This window comes from Anolis carolinensis, chromosome 3 (genome assembly GCF_035594765.1).
Source record: "Anolis carolinensis isolate JA03-04 chromosome 3, rAnoCar3.1.pri, whole genome shotgun sequence".
Lineage (NCBI taxonomy): Eukaryota > Metazoa > Chordata > Lepidosauria > Squamata > Dactyloidae > Anolis > Anolis carolinensis.
Genome location: NC_085843.1, coordinates 49,634,704 through 49,655,829, shown reverse-complemented (window position 1 = coordinate 49,655,829; position 21,126 = coordinate 49,634,704). Strand labels below are relative to the sequence as shown.

At 42.1% G+C, this 21,126-nt stretch overlaps 1 protein-coding gene across 8 annotated transcripts in view; it reads right to left on the bottom strand.

Moving 5' to 3' along the window:
* nectin3 (nectin cell adhesion molecule 3) overlaps positions 1–21,126 on the bottom strand; it is a 260,420-nt gene that overhangs the window by 200,840 nt on the left and 38,454 nt on the right. For 7 of the 8 annotated variants that reach the window (XM_062974877.1, XM_008107775.3, XM_062974878.1 and 4 more), the window contains exon 5: positions 17,250–17,401. In XM_062974877.1, the coding sequence (XP_062830947.1) occupies positions 17,250–17,401 (152 nt within the window). Of the gene's footprint in view, positions 1–3,914; positions 3,963–17,249; positions 17,402–21,126 lie in introns of all 8 variants that reach the window. The other variant, XM_062974876.1, reaches the window with a different exon arrangement.

Sequence of the window (21,126 nt, the reverse complement as noted above, 5' to 3'; positions counted from 1 at the left end):
AAAAGCACCAATGAATGTGCATGGCATCAAAAACACACAGTTACAGCCTTCTCTGTGTAATCTGAAGCATGTCGGAAAGTGGTGATTAGCTGTTCTGCTAAATTAAAAGGCTCTGTCTCTAAAACGGATGCTACTCTATAGTCTTCCACAATTTATTCAGGTAAGGAGTTACTTTATCTCACAGCAACTGCTGATAAGCACATATCCATGAGCTAGTCAGTTATCTGAGAGGACCGCTAAAAATTCTGACTGATGGCATCTAACTTTTTCCCCTTGTGATCAGCAGGTGTGGAATGGATCCTCTGGAAAGTCCAGTATTCAGCAACATTTACTGATGCTAGAGCTTGGTTTGAGATGATACAGCAACCAGTTAAATCCAGACTGCACCACCTTCTAACATCTCAGATATGGTACTGCTGGTGGATTTGCTCAGGGTCATCACAGGTCTTGTAGAAGTTAAGGTAACAAAGGAACTAAATCTGGAGCATGGTCTTATTGCTGTAAATTTTTAAACATTGGGTCTTCTTACCTAATGCCTTGGTCATTCATAAAATCTGATCAGCGCAATCCAAATTCCAAACAAATTGAAATCCAATAAAAACAATTCTAAACTCAAACCATAAAAAACAAGTAGTACAAAGCAGAAAGTCCCAAGATGCTTGTATTATGATGTCGCTCCAGGAGCAAACAAGAATAAACTTAGGGTTTAGGCGGGAAGTGTGCAAATATGGCACAAAGGCAATGAGCAGAGTTTCTCCCAAAACACACACATAATAACTCTAGAAGATTCTGAATAATGCACTGATCTGGCTCAGAAGACCCTCAGAGACCATAAAGAAGAATTATAAAAATATGCCCCACAATACATTTATGTGGAAGTAGGTTTAATGCTTTGTCAAATGACAGCTCTGTGCTGCAAACAGTAGCTTTTTATATTCAACTAGCTGTGCCCGGCCATGCATTGCTGTGGTGAAGTATGGTGGTATGGTAAATAAAGTATTGAGGAATTGTTGGTAGTTAAGGTAAAGGGTAAAGGTTTTCCCCTGACATTAAGTCCAGTCGTGCCTGACTCTGGGGGTTGGTGCTCATTTCCATTTCTAAGCCGAAGAGCTGGCGTTGTCCATAGACTCCTCCAAGGTCATGTGGCATGACTGCATGGAGCGGTGTTACCTTCCTGCCGGAGCAGTACCTATTCATCTACTCTCATTTACATGTTTTTGAACTTTAGGGTTGGCAGAAGCTGGGGCTAACAGTGGGGGCTCTCTCTGCTCCCCCAATTCAAACCTGCAACCTTTGAGTCCAGAAGTTCAGCAGCTCAGCACTTTAACACGGTGCGCCATCAGGGGATATTTCCTAAAGCTTGTGAATATACAATATTTCTGATTTTTTTTGTCTGTTGGAGGCAAGTATGAATGCTGCAAGTAGAAAAATGATTAGCATTCACAAAGCCTTGTAGCTTTAAAGCCTGGCTACTTCCTCCCTGAGTGAATTTTTTGTTGGGAGGTGATAGATGGCCCTGATTGTTTCCTGTCTGGAATTCCCTTGTTTTCAGATTGGTAGTGTTTGCGATATTTTATGTGCTTCTGCTGTCTGTAGCCCTCAGAAAACAGAGGATTTGCCAGACTTTGGTGATGGGAATACTTTGTTGGGAGGTGTTAGCTGGCCCTGATTGTTTCCTGTCTGGAATTCCCCTGCTTTCAGAGTGTTGTTCTTTATTTAGTGTTCTGATTTTAGAGATTGTATTGTTCTGTTTTATTATACCACAGTAATTTTTATATATTCTGATTTTAGTGTTTTTGAATAATTGGAGCCAGATTGTATTCATTTTCACAGTTCACAGCAACACGATAATAATAATAATAATAATAATAATAATAATAATAATAATAATAATGATAGTAACAATAATGACTTTGGTAATACACACTGCTTCACTCCCTTCTCAGCTTCTTTTGTGGAAGAATCCTTTCTTGGGAGGTGTTAGCTGGCCCTGATTGTTTCCTTTGTGGAATTCCCAATTTCCCTGCTTTCAGAGTGTTCCTGCCTGTGGAGCAGGCTGTTGAGCAGCCAGCTGCAACTAATCACTCTGACCAAGAGGTCATGAGTTCGAGGCCAGCTTGGAGCCCCGCGTTTGTCTTTGTCTTTGTTCTATGTTAAGGCATTGAATGTTTGCCTTATATGTGTAATGTGATCCGCCCTGAGTCCCCTTCGGGGTGAGAAGGGCGGAATATAAATACTGTAAATAAATAAATAAATAATATTTACTATCCTGGTTTTAGATATTATATTGTTCTGTATTATTCTACCACAGTAATTATTTCATATTACAGTAGAATCTTACTTATCCAACATTCGCTTATCCAATGTTCTGGATTATCCAACGCAGTCTGCCTTTTAGTAGTCAATGTTTTTGTAGTCAGTGTTTTAAATTCATTGTGATATTTTGATGGTAAATTTGTAAATACAGTAATTACTACATAGCATTACTGTGCATGGAACTACTTTTTCTGTCAAATTTGTTGTATAACATTATGTTTTGGTGCTTAATTTGTATAATGATTACCTAATTTGATGTTTAATCGGCTTTTCCTGAATCCCTTGTTATTATCCAACATATTCATCCAACGTTCTGCCGGCCTGTTTATTTTGGATAAGTGAGACTGTACTGTATATTTATAATCTTATATTATCTGCTTAGAACTGGATTATATGAGACCCCTTCTACACAGCTGTATAAAATGCACACTGAAGTGGATTATATGGCAGTGTGGAATCAATATAATCCAGTTCAAAGCAGATAATATAAGATTATAAATGGGTTATATAGCTGTGTGAAAGGGCCTTGAGTCTACACTGCCATATAATCCAGTTAAAATCAGGAGGATATTGGACAAACGGATTTTAAGCATATGTTTTATGTTTTATATTTTATACTGTATTTAATTGGTTGTAATACATTTTTATATGTTGTTGTTTTTAATGATGTGTCGGCATCGAATTGTTGTCAATTGTACGGCGCCCTGAGTCCCTTCGGGTGAGAAAGGCGGGATAGAAATATTGGAAATAAAATAAATAAATAAATAAATAAATAATCTGTATTTTATAGGCAGTGTGGAAGAGGCCTAAGTGAGGCCTAACTCTGTCTATTCCTTGGGCTGAGTGGGTTGCTAGGAGACCAAGTGGGCGGAGCTTAGCTTTCTAACTGGCAGCAATTGGATAAAAACAATTATTACTCTCCCTCTAATTGGGACTTTATTTTTCTTTTCTTTTTGTTGTATGAACGTAGAGGCATGCATGAGGGGTTGTGCTGCCAAGTTTAGTGTTTCTGGGATGTGTAGTTTTGTTGTTTTGTCCTAGGCCGAAATTTCATTACCCTTTTATATATATAGATTGAAGCTTGCATTGTATGACAAATGAGAAAAATCCTATATTTATATATAGGTTATAGCTAAAAAGATCAATAGAAATGTTACTAAGTTTCATTCACCTGTTAACCTTGGTCTGTAGTTTCTATATATATTCTCAAAATGATTGAAATATTTATCCCATACTTCAAATTAATTCCCAGGATGGAGCAGAGTTAGAAACACACTAAAACCATACAAGGTAACGTAACAAAAATGTAAAGCTGAGGACAGAAACTTCAAAAAAACAGTGTCAGTAGACCTAGTAAGTTTAAAAAGCATAACTAGGAAAGATGTCTAACAATGAAAGGAAAAAAAGCTAGAGTGTTCCCAAGCTTGGACAGTCCCAAATAAAAGGCCTTTCCACAATTAGTATGCATAACTGAAATTAATCACCGTACTGAACTTAGTGTACTATAACTGGAGCATTTGTAAACATAAAATTAAAATAGTCCTATATTTATTTCAAACCACGAGTACGGAATTTGCTTCTACTGTATTACTACCTACCATACTTTAAATACTTTTCCCTCTTCTCAGGTTGTCCTGCATATTGTCCTAAGGATGTAACGAATATCAGTAATTTGTTTTCATTCTAAATGAAAAGGACTGTTACAATCCTGATCTAAAAATCTCTCTGCCAACCACAGAGTAGCAGCAAACATTAGGCACTCTGGGAAAACTAAACATCAAGAATTCTTAAGAACTTAGTCAAATTTGTTTGTTGAAACAATATAACAATGCTGAGTCACTGAGGACCACCAAACTTCATGCTGAACAAAACGTGCAGATCTTTAAGGTACAAGAGGGTTACTTTTACACTTCCATGTTCTGCTTCACCAACAGAATATGTGTGTTTTAGATAAGGGAATGGATACAAATCCCATTATGTTCCTAATGGCTTTACAGTGTATATAGCAGGATGGTTGGGTTTCATTTGAATTTTCAAGCTGTCTAGCACATTTTCATGAGTCTGCAGTCTATTATATCACACCCCAAGGTCATCAGAGATTTTAGTAAAAGCTTGGCATATCCATGATCATCCTATTTGCCTACACTGTCTTCTCTGGTAACTTGTTTCTCTCCAGCCCCTTGTCCTTAGCCTAACAGAAAACAGGAAGAGACATCCAGAAATGTAAGGCTGCTAAGTATCACTTGCTGTAGCAAAAAAAGCAAGAATGGGCTACTGTACTCACACTCCACTCACTGACTTTACAGAGCATCTAAATGACCCGCAGGAGGTATGATTCTCAAATTAAATAAGCCATTGTTCTGAATCAAGAGTGTTCTTCTCAAAGAAGGCAGAAGAAGAAGAAGCATTGAGCATTTTTAAGGAGTAACTCTTGGAGAACATATGAACTCTGTTTCCCTCTCATACTGCAGACAAGAATTCACAGCACAGGTTTTACCTTCAACTACCTGTTGTTACAGAAGTTTTACATTTTGATGCCAAGGCAATCTATGCAAACTGAAACTAAAGTGAGAACACTACATATTCCACAAGTGTAGAATTAATCTTTACAAAGCATTCTGTATATATTCGCTCATAATCCCTTCAATAACTCTGTAAAATAAGCCAGCTCTAAGGTATTATCTGGGTGTGGATTCAAGTTAAAAGAAACTTGCCTATCTCAGATTCTACACTGTGGAATTAATGCAATTTGACACTACTTGGCAAGGCTCAATACTTTGAAATCATGGGAGCTATAGTTCTTTAGTAGGCATGTGCAATAACAAATGGTTCTAAACTGTGTTCAAAAGAGGGCATTGGTGCTTCATTTCTAAAGTTTTTTTTAATGAATTTTGAAGGTAAAAAGTTCAAAATGTTACGAAACTTCTGAATCTTCGTAAATGCATTAATGGAGGATGCAAATGCACAATAGGAAAAACAGCACCGGAAGTGGGGAAACTTCAGCAGTTTCTCTTCCCTCATTTTTTTGAGATATCCTGATGATATCTTGCTACAGTGGTAGAACACATTTACCCGTTAGCCCACCAAATTTCAGAACGTTTGACTTATCCATGGATTTTTGGTAAATTCTTAAAGTTTTTAAAAACAACATTTAAAAAAAACCCTACAAGTTCCATACCTCACAACCTCTGAGGATGCCTGCCAGAGATGTGGGCGAAACGTCAGGAGAGAATTCTTCTGTGTCAGGACCCAGGCTGCAGAGCACCAATAACCTTACACAGAGGCCAGAATCTATCTAATATCTTTATTAAAGAAATATATAAAGTCAATAAAAACAAGTGAAGAATAAAGTTCAGAAGCAGACCTTTCAGGAAAGGCCAAATATAGTCCAGGAAAATAATGTCCAATATAAGATATTAGAGTTCAAAGTTATAATCCATTAACCGAAACTTCTGCCAAGCAGAAGTGTGGGGAGATGACAAGGTCTTATAGTCCATTGAAGCTTGACAACAAGGCTGGAACTTAAGCTTGATTCTTGGCTGGATCAAAGACTTGAAACGTGGCAACTTGAAGCATGAAACAAGGTCCGTGGCAAAACGTGAGACAAGGCAAGACTTGAAACTAGATCCGGGAAGCAGGGAACAAGGAATACGAAGTCCACACACAATCTCTCTCTCAAGCTGATCAATTGACTCCGCAAGGTTCCCCTTGCGGCAAAACCCCTATATAGGGTCTTGTTTTCCCGCCAACAGAACACTTTCCCTGAAGAACAAGAAGCGAAACCCAACTCTGTCCAGATGCATGACTCCTTAGAATTTCCCAAGGGAAGCAGACCTAATCAGCTAATTGTTTGGCAGCGATTCTGAGACTCCGGCGATTTGCCTCCCTGACTCCTCTATCTCTATTATAATTGTCCTTTCGGGAAAACGGGGGAGAATTCTGCCCAAGGCTTGTTTGGTTAACTTCCTGAGGACAAACATCCTCCAGGTGGAGAGGCTCCGATTCAAGCTGAACCGGTGGAAATCCCATGTTTTCCTCCTCGTCTGCCACAATAGCACTAGGAACGGGACTACAAGGCCCATGAGACATCACATTCTGGAACATGGCCACACAGCCCGAAAGACATACAACAACCCTGTGATCCCGGCTATGAAAGCCTTCGACAACACAAAAACCTACAAGAGCTAGCTCCTTTATTTTTCTGTCCAATGACACAAGATAACAGGGGATCACTCCCCTCAACTTTCAGGAATACTAATACATCGACTGATTTAAGGGATTTTTTTTAAGTTTTCAGAAAAAATAATTATTTAAGGGGAGGGATAATTTTCACTCTCCTCTCCTGATTGGCATATTCTCCTCCCGAGGCATACAGGGAAATGTAGTTTGGTATTTGGTTCCCTATTTCCCAAACCACAGAATAAAACTACTATTGGGGAAAATTCAGGGGGTCCTAACTCCCCCATTTTTAAAGCTATTGTGGCAAAACGTGCTACAGTGGTAGAACAAATGTAGCACTGTTAGTCCACCAAATTTCATGATGTTTGACTTATCCATGGATTTTTGGATTTTTTTTCAAGTTTTTAAAAACAACATTTTTTAAAAAAAAAAAACCTACAAGAGCTAGCTCCTTGATTTTCCTGTCCAATGAGACAAAATAACAGGGGATCATTTCCCTAACGTTCAGAAATACTAATACTAATACATCTACTGATTTAAGGGATTTTAAAAAAAAGTTTTCAGAAAAACTAACTGTTTAAGAGGAGGAATAATTTTCTCTTCTCTCCTGATTGGTGCATTCTTCTCCCAAGGCAAAATGGAAAATGGGGTTTAAGGCGCAGTCTTTTGCAATCTCTACCATTGGAGCGTGAAATTACAGTTAAGATGGTTGTGAGTAGCCACACCCAGAGCGCCTCCCTTATGGCAACGGTGGAGAGGATGGGACCACAAAAGGAATCAGATTTTGAAAGATTTTAAAAGCAGCTTTACCAAAGTTGCTTAATGATTATAGTGAAAATTAAACTGACCTTGGAAGACGTCTGAACATTACAGAACATTTCCGGAAGAAAATGGGTGATTCAAAATTCTAAATCCCCACCACCACCTTTCCTGCATGTCTCGGAACTCATCTTCATATGTGTGATGACCCATGGGCCTTGTAGTCCTGCTCAGGACATTGTAATTCCTGATGAAGATGAAAACTTGGGTTTTTTACCTTCCCAGTCTGAACTGGATTCCTCTCAGCCAGATCTTTCCCAGGCAGATCTGGGAACCTTACACCTGCAAGAAAGTTGTCTCCCAGAAGTATGTCAAACAAGCCCAGAGCCTACTTCTCCCGTATTCTTGCGCCGGGAGTTTTGTAAACAACAGAGAAGTTTGGATTCAGCTTCGCGCAGGAGTGCGAGGATTGCAGCTAAGAATGTGGCCAATTAAGACTGCTTCTCGTGAGAATCTTTGGGGAGTCTCACATCTGGTCTCAGAGTTAGCTTTCGGTTCTGATTCCCAGAGAACTGCTTCGGCGGGAAAGCTAGACTCTATTTAGGTGTTTTACCCGCGTAGTAACTTCGCGGAGTCAATTCGTCAGCCTACGGAGCGAGTTGTGTCTGGACAGCGCGCTCCGATTCAAGCCTCGCTCCTGCTCAAGCCTTGCCTTGCTATCCAGCCTTCGCCTTGCTTCCCAGCCTTGTTTATCTACGGACTTTGCCTTGTTTCCCAGGATCAATCCTTGCCTTGTTCCACGGATTTATCAAGTTATTCCACGGACCTTGTTCTTGTTCTTAGTTACCTTGTTCCACGTTCAAGCCTTGTTTCAAGTATCAAGTTATTTCCTAGCCTCGCTCAAGTTTCATGGACTAAAGGACCTTGTCATCTCCCCTCACTTTGCTTGGCAAAGTGAGTGTTTCGGTTATTGGATTACAACTTTGGACCTTAATATTTCTTATTGGACATTGCTTTTTTGGACTAATTCTGACCTTTCCTGAAAGGTCTAATTCTGAACTATTTTCTACACTTGTTTTTATTAACTTTATATATTCCTTCAATAAAGATATTAGATAGATTCTGGCCTCTGTGTATGGTTATTGGTGCTCTGCAGCCTGGGTCGTGACAGTTTGACTCCGCCACCCTAAGCACCAATTAACCTCGGCCAGAATGTCTACCGGAGTCGTACCTGGGCCGAGCGGCCAGCCGATTACCTACACCATCGACAAGGAAGAGGTGGACCGAATCCGTGATAAGCTCAATGCACAGGATGGAGAAATAAGGGGTTTGAAGGAACGCGGAGTTCGTCTTCCGGCCATGGCGTTGCCAACCAAGTTTACTGGAGAAGCTTCTAAGGTTCATGTCTTCCGTCGCCAATGTCAAGCTTATCTGGAGGCCCGTGCTGCCGAGTTTCCCCAAGAAGACATCAAAGTGGCATGGGTTTACAGTCTTCTAGACGGGCCAGCGGCCAGCTGGGCGACGGCACTGTTCGACCAAGTCTCTCCACACCTAAGATCAGCGCAACACTTCTTGGACCACCTCAAGGAGACTTGGGGAATCGAGGACAATTTGGAGGCAGCCGGTCACAAACTCCGTCGCCTTTTCCAAGGAGACAGACCTATGTCTCAGTATATAGCCGAGTTCCGAGTGCTGGCCCACAACACCGGCTGGAACGATGTAGCCCTCAGGGGACAATTCCGGGAGGGTCTCAACATTGAAATGCTGGAAGAAATCTCCAAGGTGGATCCTCCCCAGACCCTCGAGGCACTCATTGATCAATGTTTACGGGCTGAAGTCATGATTGCCAACAGGAAACAGTGGGTTCGAGGCCAGGGCAGTAGAGCCGGGGCAAAACCCCCCGCTCCCGCCAGCGTTCAGCCACGTCCGGTGTGGAGACCCCCACCGCCAACCCCATACTCCAGAGGAGGCGAGGAGGTGCCGATGCAGTTGGGCAATGTGCGTCCCAGACTAGATGCCGCCGAGAAGGCCCGTCGTCAACGCTTAAACCTCTGCTGGTACTGCGGGAACGGGGGCCACTTCGCCAGAGAGTGCCCAGCCAAAGGGAAGCCTGCCGCCCGTCTTGCGGCGGCGTCCTCCACGGAGACGAAGGCGTCTGAGCCGACTGGCACACAGCCGGCGGGGGAAGCCAACGACCGGGTGTAGTGAGGCTCGCCAACCCGGTCAAAAAATCCATCCAAGAGCCGCCAACCGGGGTCCTGTTCCTTCTCGTGGTCACATTATGGTCAGCAAAAAGGGGACCCGTCATGATCCACGCCATGATAGACTCTGGAGCTACCAACAATTTCATCGATAGAGAGTATGCCGACTCTCTGGGATTACAATATCATGATTTCAAGAATGCCCGTGTGGTGCAAGCCATAGACGGCCGTCCCCTCAAGACGGGCCCCGTAAGTCAGTGGTCGGAACCCACCAGGATGTGGATAAGGGAACATATGGAAGAGATTTCCTTCTTTGTTACCGAGGTCCCCCATTTCCCTGTGATTTTGGGAATTCCATGGCTGACTCTCCACGACCCTAACATCTCCTGGTCCAACAGAGAACTGCAGTTTGCTTCACCGTATTGCCAAAACCATTGCCTCGTAGCCAAGGTATGCCATGCCACAGACACCGAGCCCATCATCACCTTGCCAAAGAAGTACTCCGAGTATTGGGATGTATTCAATGAGAAAGAAGCCGAAAAATTACCCCCACATAGACCTTATGACTGTGCCATTGACTTGGTGGAGGGGGCCCCGATCCCGCGAGGGCATCTCTACTCCCTGACTGAACCAGAGCAAGAAGCTCTCAGGGAATTCCTAGAGACAAACCTTCGCAAGGGATTCATCAGACCCTCTCAATCCCCAGCCGCCTCCCCAGTGATGTTTGTGAAGAAGAAGTCAGGGGAACTACGCTTGGTGGTGGACTACAGAGCATTGAACAATATCACCAAGCGGAACAGCTATCCCCTGCCCTTAATCTCGGATCTACTGGATCGGCTTCGAGGAGCCAAGGTTTACACCAAGCTGGATCTTCGGGGGGCTTACAACTTAGTTCGCATCAGGGAAGGGGACGAGTGGAAGACCGCCTTCCAGACCAAATTCGGATTATTTGAGTCCCGAGTTATGAATTTCGGTTTATGCGGAGCCCCCGCAACGTTCCAGCATTTTGTCAATGACATTTTTCAGGACTATCTAGACAGGTTCTTGATAATCTACCTGGACGATTTTTTGGTGTTTTCCAGATCACAATCAGAACATGAGAACCACGTCAAAATGGTGTTACAACGATTGCGGGATCATGGACTTTATGCCAAGCTGGAAAAATGCGCCTTTGATCTACAAGAGGTAGATTTCCTTGGTTACCGCATCTCGCCTCTAGGGCTTTCCATGGATCCAGCCAAAGTTTCAGCAGTATTGGAATGGCGGGCGCCAACTAACAAGAAAGAGGTGCAGCGTTTCTTGGGGTTCGCGAACTACTACCGCAAGTTCATTCCAGATTTTGCCCGCTGGTCCGACCCCATCACTAGCTGCATCCGTGGAAAGCAGCCTTTCCGCTGGACTGATCAAGCAGAGAAAGGGTTCCAGCAACTAAAGAAACTATTCACCTCCCAGCCAATTCTACAGCACCCAAATCCTGGAACCCCTTTTGTGGTGCAAGCGGACGCCTCTGATGTGGCAATTGGGGCTGTACTCTTACAACCGGTGGGAGATCACCTCCACCCCTGTGCCTTTTATTCTCGTCAACTAACCACACCAGAGAGGAATTACACCATTTGGGAAAAAGAACTACTGGCCATAAAGGCAGCCTTTGAAACTTGGAGACATTGGCTAGAAGGGGCCAAATTTCCCATTGAAGTCCACACTGATCATCGTAATCTAGAACATCTAAGAACTGCCCGCAAACTAAATCAGAGGCAGCAACGTTGGGCTTTATTCTTTGAACGTTTCAACTTCCAGATCCATTATGTGACCCCAGCCCAAACCAAGCAAGCAGACGCCCTGTCACGTAAACCGGAATACGCTGCAGGACGCAAGGAGACCTTTGAATCCCAACTGCTACAACCTGAGAACTTTGCCACGCTCACGGTGGGGAACACCAAATCCATTCCCATTGGTTCAACTTCCCCTACTCCAGGACCCATCTGTGCTCAAGAAATCAGGGCTAGTCAGCAAGCAGATGCCTGGGCGCAGGACCAACTTCGCCAAGGTCTGCATTTTCCCTTTTCGCTTAAAGATGGGCTGCTCTGCTATAGAAATCATGTTTATATCCCACCCGGACCGGGCAGGGAAAAAGCGCTTCGTCTGTGTCATGACTGCAAACCAGCAGGACACTTCGGACTATTTAAAACTATGCATTTGATCCTAAGGGATTTTTGGTGGCCCAAGATCCGCAAGGATGTGGAAAAATATGTCAACACCTGCCCAGTATGCCAGCGCTCCAAGATACGAAGGGAGAAGCCCTCAGGGCTTTTACACCCCCTTCCTACCCCATCTCGCCCATGGGAAATAATTTCCGCGGATTTCATCACTGACCTACCACCTTCCTGTGGATTCACCACGATCTTAGTGGTGGTGGACCTATTCACCAAGTTAGCCCATTTCATTCCCTGCGAAGGCCTCCCCACGGCCAAGGAAACTGCGGATCTATTTCTTCAACATGTTTTCAGACTACATGGATTGCCCAAGAGTTTAGTCACAGACCGTGGATCTCAATTCACCTCTCGTTTTTGGAAGGCACTACAAAAACTATTGGGCATAGACTCTCGCTTATCTTCAGCTCATCATCCCCAAACAGATGGGCAAACGGAGCGCACCAATGCCACTTTGGAGCAGTATCTTCGCTGTTATGTAAACTATCAACAGGACAATTGGGCTTCTCTGTTACCACTGTCTGAGTTTGCCTACAACAATGGAGTTCAAGCTTCTACAAAAGAAACGCCGTTCTTTGCAAACTACGGCTTCCATCCACGTTTCTTCCCCCCTGTCATTGAAACTTCAGAGGTTCCCGCAGCAGAGGATTGGCTGCAGGAACTCACAGCGGTGCAACAACTTTTGCTCCAGCAACTGGATCAAGCCAAGGAGGACTATAAACGCCACGCTGACAAACATCGCCAGCCGGGCCCCGAAATCAAGGTAGGAGATCGGGTTTTCCTGTCCACTCGCTTTCTGCCCTCCCACCGCCCTTGCCGGAAGTTAGATGCCCGTTTCATTGGTCCCTATCCAGTGGTGGCGCAATTAAACCCCGTGACTTTCAAACTCCAACTTCCGCGTTCAATGCGCATTCACCCCGTGTTTCACCGTTCCCTGCTCCTTCCGGCGGATGGTGTGCGACCTGATACAGACCAACCGGCCCCCCCTCCTGCTTTGATGAATGGGGAGGAGGAGTTCGAGGTTGAGGACATTTTGGATTCTCGCTTTCACCGCCGCCGCCTACAATATCTCATTGACTGGGTGGGTTTTGGCCCTGAGGAACGCTCTTGGGAAGACGCCTCCACAGTCCATGCTCCTGATCTAACCCGTCGCTTTCATCAGACCTATCCCACCAAACCACGACCTCGCGCCTCGGGGAGAGGGCCCCAGTTTGGGAGGGGCCTTGAGGAGGGGGATAGTGTGATGACCCATGGGCCTTGTAGTCCTGCTCAGGACATTGTAATTCCTGATGAAGATGAAAACTTGGGTTTTTTACCTTCCCAGTCTGAACTGGATTCCTCTCAGCCAGATCTTTCCCAGGCAGATCTGGGAACCTTACACCTGCAAGAAAGTTGTCTCCCAGAAGTATGTCAAACAAGCCCAGAGCCTACTTCTCCCGTATTCTTGCGCCGGGAGTTTTGTAAACAACAGAGAAGTTTGGATTCAGCTTCGCGCAGGAGTGCGAGGATTGCAGCTAAGAATGTGGCCAATTAAGACTGCTTCTCGTGAGAATCTTTGGGGAGTCTCACATCTGGTCTCAGAGTTAGCTTTCGGTTCTGATTCCCAGAGAACTGCTTCGGCGGGAAAGCTAGACTCTATTTAGGTGTTTTACCCGCGTAGTAACTTCGCGGAGTCAATTCGTCAGCCTACGGAGCGAGTTGTGTCTGGACAGCGCGCTCCGATTCAAGCCTCGCTCCTGCTCAAGCCTTGCCTTGCTATCCAGCCTTCGCCTTGCTTCCCAGCCTTGTTTATCTACGGACTTTGCCTTGTTTCCCAGGATCAATCCTTGCCTTGTTCCACGGATTTATCAAGTTATTCCACGGACCTTGTTCTTGTTCTTAGTTACCTTGTTCCACGTTCAAGCCTTGTTTCAAGTATCAAGTTATTTCCTAGCCTCGCTCAAGTTTCATGGACTAAAGGACCTTGTCATCTCCCCTCACTTTGCTTGGCAAAGTGAGTGTTTCGGTTATTGGATTACAACTTTGGACCTTAATATTTCTTATTGGACATTGCTTTTTTGGACTAATTCTGACCTTTCCTGAAAGGTCTAATTCTGAACTATTTTCTACACTTGTTTTTATTAACTTTATATATTCCTTCAATAAAGATATTAGATAGATTCTGGCCTCTGTGTATGGTTATTGGTGCTCTGCAGCCTGGGTCGTGACAATATGTCCATATTTAACGAACCAGATACGAATTCCGATCTAATGTAAAATTTTGCACACCTCTAGTCTTTAGCCTTCCCTGCCAATGAGTACTGGTGCCTCACCAAATGATAAAACCCAGGATTCCACAGAATCGTGCCATGGCAGTTGAAGTTGTGTCAAGCTGCTTTTATTCTACAGCTATAAACTGAATGACTCCCAATTTTGAATCTTTCCAATTCTTCCCAGTTTCTCTAGGTACTAGGGTAGAGCAAAAAGTCGAATCCCTCGTATGTCGGATCCAATTCGTTTGTTTTGTCACTTTTGAACTGGCTTTCGAAGCAGGTTATCCCGCCGTGTGCATTTCGCTATATCGAAACAGGATAGACAATTTTTCTAATGGCGTTGTATGTTTTTCGGTACTTAAGCTAATAAGCTATGCATTTTTAAAGCATCCAAACTTGGTTTGAGGGAGGTGCAGGCTAGCCTGGGCTTACCTTGCCTCCCTGTGGCCAATCACAGAAGGGAGGGAGTCTCATTCGCAAAGGGCATTGGTGGCTGGCTGTTCAGGAGAGAAATTCCCTTTCCCCACCCTGGAGTGGTTGCTTTCTATGGGCCTCTTAAACCGGGTTGCAAGAGAACCGGGTTGCAAAAAGAGGGAGTCTTGTTTGCTCACTCTGCAGGAGCTCCCTTGCAAACCACTTGCTTTTCCCCTTTGAAGCCTTTCCTCCTGCTTTTGCCAGAAGCTTTAATTGAAGAAAGGGGGAAAAGGAGGGGGGATCAATCCCAATCCACGATCCATATCACTTCACTCTGGTTTAGTGCTGGTAATACCCCAAACTAGAACTCTCCACCCAGGTTGGTGTGTGACTGACTTTCCACTTCAGAGGGAGAAGAAAATTGGAAATGGGCGGGGAAAGCTAAAATATATATAATATTAATAGTATCATTCTGGGAAGTGAAAAGATTGCATTTTAAATCTATATTTTAGTTTTCCTTTCAAAATTTGCTCTATATTTGTGTGTATGTGACATGTGTAAGCCCCACTCCTGAGTGCGTTCCCTTCCCTCCTGGTTAGAAGGAGGCTAAGCCCCATCGGAAGAAATCCACTCCTAGATTATCTTCTTATCCCAGATTATCTGGCAGTGTGGACATATAATCCAGTTCAAAGCAGATAATCCGGGATCAGATCCTGGGATAGATGAGCAGTGTTGAAGATCTACACTGCCATATATCCCAAGATCTGATTCCAGATTATCTGATTTAAACTGTATTATATGAGTCCCCACTGCCATATAATCTGGGATAAGAAGAAAAGGAAGGAAGGAAGGAAGGAAGGAAGGAAGGAAGGAAGGAAGGAAGGAAGGAAGGAAGGAAGAGGGGGAAAAGGAGAAGTTTCCCTTGGCTTCCCTTTCTCTCTCCCTCTTTTGCACAAAAGTTCTCCAAAGCTTTGCAAACCTTCTCCTCTGAAAGGAGGAGGAGGAGGAAGAGGATAATATATGTCCCCACTGCCATATAATCTGGGATAAGATCCTGGGATATAGGAACAGGGCCTCAGGAGAATCTACACTGCCCTAATTCCCAGGATCTGATCCCACATTATTTTCTTATCCCAGATTATCTGGCAGTGTGGACTCAGATAATCCAGTTCAGAGCAGATAATCTGGGATTAGATCTTGGGATATAACAGCAGTGTGGAAGGGGACTCAGGCGAATCTACACTGCCCTAATTTCCAGGATCTGATCCCAGATTATCTGATTTAAACTAGATTTAATATGGCCAGCTGTGAATCTACGAGTTTTGGGTGGGTTGACCCAAGACTTTTGGGAATTGTATTTCACCCACATACTTAATACATTTTCTCATTGGAGCATTCATAAAAAACAAAAGACTGAGGTTTTAAGCCTCACAGGAAGAAACAGCGGCCCTTTTTTGGGACAGCATGGTGTAGTGTAGTGGTTTGAGAGTTGGACGATTACTGTGGCTTCATTCCCCACTCAGCCATGGAAACCCACTGGGTGATCTTGGGCAAGTCACACACTCTCAGCCCCAGAAAATCCAATGAAACAGTTTCAAACCAGGAACAGATTTTCTTATTCAGAGGCTGATGGTCACCTGTCAGGATTTGATGGTGTACTATGATTTATGTTCCTGGGTGATAAATGTCATTTCCGAATTGGTTCTGTCATAGAAACATAGCAAAATTTTATGACACTGCCTGAACTTTGTCTTTGCGCAAGGGACGTGGTGCTATAATAGCACATTATGGTTTCCTGGGACACAGTCCACCAATTTAACAAAGTTTCTACCACAAAAACAAAGTTTCTGTAGTAGAACAATGACTTTCAAAGTAAACACAACCAAATGAAACCAGAAATAAGACTTTCAAACCAGGAACAGATTTTTGCAATTATTAAAAAATGGTTTATTATAAAAGCTGTGAAAATTCATCAAAAATCAGAGGACAAGGGAAACGTTCTGAATTATAGTGAGCTAGCAGTGTTAAAGTGTTCTACCATGGTACAAAGTTTGAAGAGGATAGCTCGAAAAATGAGGGCGGGAGCGTCCTATAAAGTTCCCCCCAGTGCTGTTTTTGGCACTGTGCATGCGCGCCCACCATTAACGAATTAATTTCAAATATTCTGAATATTCGTTAAGTTTCAAAACTTTTTGGGCCAAATTTCAGAAGTAATTTCAGAAACGAAGTGCCAGCGCACCCTACTTTAGAAGCAAGTATTGAACCATTTTTTTCATGGATCGCACATGCCTACTAGGTACCATACTAACTTCTCCATGCAGTTGAAATACATTTTGCTTTAAATATATTTACATACATACAAGGATTTATATGAGGAAACATTGCTACCCAGTGCAAAAACATTGTCCCAACTGCTGATTTCAAGCATAGCTCTGATACCAGAGAATAAACTTCGAACTAGCTTACTTTGAAAGACCATGCTAGTTTCTAGGTTGGTCACAACCATCATTCTCCCCTTCTTATAGTACACAATACCACATTTTTAGGGGTGATCCATATACTGTTAAAGATCACCAAATGAATGTTGTAGCAAAAAGGAATTGAGAGAAATAACAGCAGCTAAATTTGATGTTTCGGAGTGTCATGGGGCTGTCACCAAGAAGTATTAATTTCTAAGAGATTTTGGGACTAGCCTGATACAAATAACCCATGTGAATCAGAGACCATGAAGCAGGTTGGCTTCCAAAGCTAACATGGTAAAAAAACCAAACACCAGAAGCAGCAACTCAGGTTGCTCCTGACACGCGGGGGGGGGGGGGGGGGGGGCAAACTTCTAGTATCATAATATTTCTGGCAGAGCAGCATTGTTAAGATTATACTTTCAAACTGCAAGGAAAAACAGGAAACAAATGACTTACCTAATATGTAGATAGTCTTTTGATCACTTCTTTGGCCCAATGAATTGGCCACTTTACAAACATAGGTTCCAGTATAATTGTAAGTCAAAGGGCTGTTGAAATGCAGAGTATTGTTTAAGGGCTGCAAACCTTCAGGCCAACTTCCATCTAATCTGAATTGCAAAATGTTTACAGACAGTTTGAATGTTCTGAGAGTAAGAGTTTATTTGAAATACTAAGAGGTTTTCTCTAGAATGAAAATAAGATCATTCACACAATAATTAAACTGAAAAACTACAGAACTTTGTAGAAATTAAGTAGCACGTTTATTCATAAACCTTCAACAAGGTTCTAAAACATCCTCCTCCCTCATTTTCCGTAAGTGTACTCCAGAATAGTTAACTAGTGGAGACAAGTGGGTTCTGTATGAGAAATTTAATCCCCAGTCTTGGTCTTTCATCATTATCTGTATACCTATCATCATCACCTATAGGAACAAGTGAATTACTGTCAAATGTTGCCAAAATACAAAGGATATTAAATTTTGTTTTCAAAATAACCAATTCCCTTCACATCAGCAGTTGAGAACAAAATGCCTCCAGATTTCTGTTGACATCAAACCCATATTTTTAAACCAGAGCCTGATTGAAACAATATATTCTAAATTCTCATGACAAGTTTCACATCAAAAATACAAATGTTATTTCATAAAATATTACACAATTTGATTCTTTAAATGACCGAAAAATCAATTCAATTAAACAGGTATTCATCAGTTTTCAAAGTAGATGTGTTCTTGGGCATTACTTTTTTAATAGAAACTTTGGTAACAGAAGCAGATATATGAAAAAATAGGGATAGATTCCTATATCCCCAAAAAGAGCAATTCCAATATATGTTTTAACAAACTTTTAAAATCAAAACTACCATGGTGCTTATATGGAATGAAACAACTATTTCCATTGGAAACAAAACATTTTAACTTTCTAGGCTACTTAATCTTCTTCCAAAATGCACTCAGGTTTTTTAATTCTTTTTTTCACCAGCATCTACTTTTCTTATGATTTCCATTTTGGTGGCTAAACTTGTAACATGCTGGGAATAGCTGGTGAATCAAGCTTATCTGCTCTCCTCCTTATTGTTTTGCTATTGACACAAACTGTTGGCAGTTGTTGTTTATCTTGCCTGTTATTCATGGGTACACACAGTCAGCTAGATTAGAATTCTACACTTTCCCAGCTGAAGTTTTATTTTATTATTCACTGTATTTCTGATAGCAACCCAACACTGAAAGTCTTGCTACTCTAGACCCAATTATATTTGTTTCAAATATCAATGCTGTTAAAAAAAACCTTTCCAGCTAAGCAGAGAATGAGGAAAAAATAAAGTGGCTGGAGGACGTAAAAACAACTTGTAAAAAGATGCTTTGCTAATTACGGTATGCTTGTATTATAAATTAGGAGGGGAGGGGCATGTTCGGGCTTTCCAGAGGTTTAAAATTTCAAGAAATATTTAAGCCAGGGCATAGAGTTTTTTAAGGTTTTACAGCATGAGTTGAAATGCTGCTCCTGGGGATACTAAAATACATCAATGCTTATTCCATTCTAAGCAATGGTGCCTTATATAAAATGGCAAAGAAACTGTGCGAGGAGGGAATAATATTTTCATGCAGGTGGATGGCTGAACCTACGTATACAGAATCTATGGATATGGGGGACTAACTGTGTAAGTGTTCAAAAAATAATACTATCCAACACCGCCTTACTGGAAGCAATAAAAACATCTACCCCAGAGCTTCTTTTAATGAAGGTGACAGTAACCAGAAGGTGTAAAAAGCAGATCTTGAATTTGAATTTCTAATACACACATGCACACAATCTTCCTAACAGTTTGACATTCCGAATGAACCTGGTTTTAAAAGTGTTTCATTACAGTAGAGTCTCACTTATCCAACATAAACAGGTTGGCAGTACATTCAATAAGCAAAAATATTGGATAATAAGGAGGGATTAAGGAAAAATCCATTAAACATCAAGTTACATTATAATTTTACAAATTAAGCACCAAAACATCATGTTTTATAACAAGTGTGCCACTTATTTGGGAATCTGGCTGCACTTGTGTCGTTGATAGCTGTGTTGGCCTGCTGGGCATTGCTACCTAGAGATACAGCTGTGGATCCCAGCGGGAGGCAGACTGTGTTGGATAATACATAACACTGGATAAGCAAGTCTCTATTGTAATTCCAAAAGAGAAACTATTAGATCCAAGACTCTTCCCCTGCATATTCTCCAATTTTCATATTTTCACTAAAGGAAAATTTAATGTGTGCTTAGAAAAACACGCTCCCAGAAAGGGTTTCCTAGATTTTCCAGGTTTTCCCAAGTTATCATATCCTTGTGTGCTAGATATACAATTTAGTATCTGCATGTGCACTTTAAACTCAGAATTCCTCATGACCTAAACCAGGATACTTCAACTTGAGTGGCAACCTTGGGTAGAGTATCTTATGTATATTTTCTATTCCACTAAGCTAGATAGTAACAATGATTATATGTCTATGAACCACCATTTACTTTTCCTGTAATGTTTTTGTTTTAACTATACCCTTGGATTTCAAAACCCAGAATACCTTCCTACATCATTTAGGAAGCAATGAGAGCAAATTCACCATCTTTTCAAGTTCCTGGACTATCTGAGAATTAACAGTCTGTTAGATAAATTATTTTAATTGAGGTGTGTTGCTGTGTTTGTTTTTAACTTTGGTGCTGCTATTAATTGTTCTAATTGTATTTTGTTTTAGCTGAAACTATGAATTGTCTTGGGTTACATATTGGGAGAAAGACAGATAGGCCAGGCCATCTGTAACTGTTTCTTCAAGTGGTCATCTGTGAAATCACACAAAAGTTCTATTCTGCTTCTGACAGAGAATTGTTCCAATTCTTCTAGAACTCTATTAAATAACATTTTTGACAATAACGCTATCTACTTTCCCAGCTAGTATATAATAGCAGGTCCTGCCATAAGCCAAGTAATATGGCTGCTCAAGCAGCAGCCAATGTCAAGAGAAATGGCAAGACACAAAAGTGGGAAGGATCGGTGGGGTTGTGTGATTTCAAAGATGACCAGGGGAAGAAACAGTTACTAGGAAAACATCCTGTCCTTCTTTGTGGTTTCTGTGAATCACAGAAATGGGTGACTACCGTGTTTCCCCTAAAATATGACCTCCCCAAAGAATAAGACCTAGCAGGGGTTTGGGGGGATTGCCAAATATAAGGCCTCCCCTGAAAGTAAGACCTAGCAACTAAGGCTGCAGCAGAGTTCCATTGGGAAACATGGCTGCAGGGCAGAAGCAGCACTCATTCATACACACCGGAGGGAGGGAGAGAAAGTGCTTGCTGGCCTTGCCTTGCCTGTCCCCCAGCTTCCGTGGCTGCTGCTGCGCTGCCGTTTCTTCCTTCCGTCTCCGTCCTGGCCATGCTCCCTTCGCCCCCAAGGCTTCTGATTGGCTCCTGGAGCCAGGACAAGGGAGGGTGGGAGGGAAGGAAGAGGGCTTTCCACTCGTCCTGCTCTTTCTGTTTCTTAAAGGTACAGGACGCATAGGGATTCTCCTCTTATCCTTATTCCTATCCTATGCCATGAAACTTATTATTTTATACTATTATTCTATTACCATATTATCATCATATCTGTTACTATTATTATATCCCATTATTATATTACCCTATTAATATATTTTATATCATTATATTATATTTTTCTATTATTATTATATCATTATATTATTATTATATTATTATTATATTATATTTTCATATTATTATATTATTCTGTTATTATTATATTCCATTTTATATTATCCTATTAATATATTTTATATCATTATATTCTAGACTAT